This window comes from Physeter macrocephalus, chromosome 8 (genome assembly GCF_002837175.3).
Source record: "Physeter macrocephalus isolate SW-GA chromosome 8, ASM283717v5, whole genome shotgun sequence".
Lineage (NCBI taxonomy): Eukaryota > Metazoa > Chordata > Mammalia > Artiodactyla > Physeteridae > Physeter > Physeter macrocephalus.
Window position 1 is genome coordinate 63,780,004 of NC_041221.1, and position 3,042 is coordinate 63,783,045.

Genomic DNA, 3,042 nt, shown 5'->3' on the forward strand with positions numbered 1-3,042 from the left:
AGTGTGGAAGGGAGACTGGGGTGGGGAGATGAAAAATGCTGCATAATGACACTTACACTTTCAGAAACAGTGCTTTAACTGAATGGATAGGATTGCATTTTAATGTGTCTGGAACCCTCCCTAGGAATCTTAAGACTTCAGGACTGAAGTAGCCATGGAACTAGTTTATCAGTAGTTAGCATTATCAGACACACTGATGGAGGGCAGACAGAGACCAAACAAGAAAGAAAAGATAGAGATGATGACCCAGAAGTTCAGAACAGAATACAGACAGAAGGCTTTCTTCAGCTCTAAAGATTACTAAGAACAGGAATGTCTGTAATCATGGGGTCATATTCAATATATTTTACAATCAATATGCTTGTGCTCAAACCGTGAGGATTAAGGCCATGACCAACTAGAAGGGACATTCATTGTAAACAGCCAACTGAATACCCGGCTCTACAGTCTACCAGGAAAAGGAAAATGTCTCCTGCTAATTCCATCTTTGATTCCATTTCTACTTGTAATCTTCATTTTAGTAAAGAAGAAATAATAGAACAGAAACATCATTCACCAGGAGGTAAAGGGGTTTGCAGTGAAGGAAGTTCTTAGAGTGTTCTTGTACCATGATTCCCATTAATTTATAAGCTCCTGTGGGGCGGCACTGTGAATACTACAGGTCCTAGAAGAACACTTTCCAGAAAAATAATTCAGTCAGTATTGCTGTCTCACTGCATGACAGAACAGACACCAGCCTAAGTCAGAGATCCTGGAGCTCGCTGTTTCCTCCTGGCGAGTCAGACTCAAAAGAAATGATGATTACTGACTCTGCTTTGCTTTTAGGTAGACATGAACTGTGTAAGAATGTCAAACATGTGAGCTCATTTATAACTATTACTTTATGTTAGGATAAACAAGAAAAGATGGATAAAAGAGGAAGGACAGACTCGGGTTCCGTGCCTGCGCAAGCCGGCGGCGCGCCTGCCCCCTCGCCCGCACCGCGCATGCACGGGAAGGGGTGGGTGCCGGTGGGGGTGTTCACGGCCGGCTAGACATTCTGTGCTCGTGCAGGAGGAGGGCTCCTACCATCAGGGACGTGCACGATTCCCCACCCCGCCCCCTCCCCAAACTCCAAAAGAAAAAAAAAATCCAAAACACACTGCCACCCACCGTGCCCCCGTGCCCTGCGTCCATCCCGTCCCCGGCCTGCGTGCAGTGAGCGCGGGGAACCCACGGCAAGTGTCTGTGGCTGTGCCAGGCTGCAGGACTGGTGCCCCTGATCAGAGTTATTCTGGTCCGAAGAATTTGGTGTTTAAAGCATTAAGATAATAGCCTGAGTTGTTCATGGAGTTTTTCATCAGTATGTCTGAAACCATTAAATACAATGACGATGATCATAAAACTCTGTTTCTGAAAACCCTAAACGAGCAGCGCCTGGAAGGAGAATTTTGCGATATCGCGATTGTGGTGGAGGATGTCAAGTTCAGGGCGCACAGGTGTGTCCTTGCCGCCTGCAGCACCTACTTTAAAAAGCTTTTCAAGAAGCTTGAGGTCGATAGCTCTTCAGTGATAGAAATAGATTTTCTCCGTTCTGATATATTTGAAGAGGTCCTGAATTACTTGTACACGGCAAAGATTTCTGTGAAAAAAGAAGATGTTAACTTAATGATGTCATCGGGTCAGATTCTCGGTATCCGATTTTTGGATAAACTCTGTTCTCAGAAGTGGGACGTGTCCAGTCCGGACGAAAGTAATGGCCAATCCAAAAGCAAGTACTGTCTCAAGATCAATCGCCCCATTGGAGATGCTGCTGACACTCAGGATGATGACGTGGAGGAAACTGGAGACCAAGATGACAGTCCCTCGGATGACACGGTAGAAGGCACCCCCCCAAGTCAGGAGGACGGCAAGTCGCCCACGACGACGCTCAGGGTCCAGGAAGCGATCCTGAAAGAGCTGGGGAGTGAGGAGGTGCGGCAAGTCAATTGCTATGGCCAGGAAGTCGAATCCATGGAGACCCCCGAGTCCAAGGATCTGGGATCCCAGACCCCTCAAGCCTTAACATTTAACGATGGGATGAGTGAAGTGAAGGATGAACAGACCCCAGGCTGGACCACAGCTGCCAGCGACATGAAGTTTGAGTACCTGCTGTACGGCCACCACCGGGAGCAGATCGCCTGCCAGGCCTGCGGGAAGACGTTTTCGGACGAGGGCAGGCTGAGAAAGCACGAGAAGCTGCACACGGCCGACCGGCCCTTTGTCTGCGAGATGTGCACCAAGGGCTTCACCACCCAGGCCCACCTGAAGGAGCACCTGAAGATCCACACGGGCTACAAGTCCTACAGCTGCGAGGTGTGCGGCAAGTCGTTCATACGCGCCCCGGACTTGAAGAAGCACGAGCGGGTCCACAGCAATGAGCGGCCCTTCGCCTGCCACATGTGCGACAAGGCCTTCAAACACAAGTCCCACCTCAAGGACCACGAGCGCAGGCATCGGGGCGAGAAGCCCTTCGTGTGCGGCTCCTGCACCAAGGCCTTCGCCAAGGCGTCGGATCTGAAACGGCACGAGAACAATATGCACAGCGAGCGGAAGCAGGTCACCCCCAGCGCCATGCAGAGCGAGACCGAGCAGATTCAGGCGGCGGCCATGGCCGCGGAGGCCGAGCAGCAGCTGGAGACCATTGCCTGCAGCTAGAGGCGGGGGACCGGGATGCCCGGGGCAGGGATGCTCCGCCAGCATCCTGCATCCTGACCCATGAACGCCAGCCGCTGCATTTCGGTCGAAACTTACGGAGCATTGTACTCGCTGGACTTAAGGCAGTGCTTGGTTGGGTGTTTTGAAAACTTTTCAAGGCAATACCGTTCCTTGGTTCTGACCAAACAGTTTCACTGTCCCGTCTGGTGTCTAGTATTAATGTTGCCAGTAAGCACCCGCACCCCCCGCCCCACTTTTTTATGATTTCTGATTTTAATTTTGTGAACTCTTGTGTCCCGTTCAGAAGTGAGAGACTTCTGTCCCTTTTTTAAATTCCTCTCTCCGCTTGCTGCACCGGGGAGTGCA

At 50.7% G+C, this 3,042-nt stretch overlaps 1 protein-coding gene across 1 annotated transcript; it reads left to right on the forward strand.

Annotated features, from left to right (window-relative positions):
- The first annotated feature begins 1,326 nt into the window (after window positions 1-1,326).
- LOC102983601 (zinc finger and BTB domain-containing protein 14-like) lies at window positions 1,327-2,676 on the forward strand. The gene has a single exon (XM_055086579.1). It carries the CDS (start codon window positions 1,327-1,329, stop codon window positions 2,674-2,676), a length of 1,350 nt encoding a protein of 449 aa, XP_054942554.1.
- Window positions 2,677-3,042: the final 366 nt, after the last annotated feature.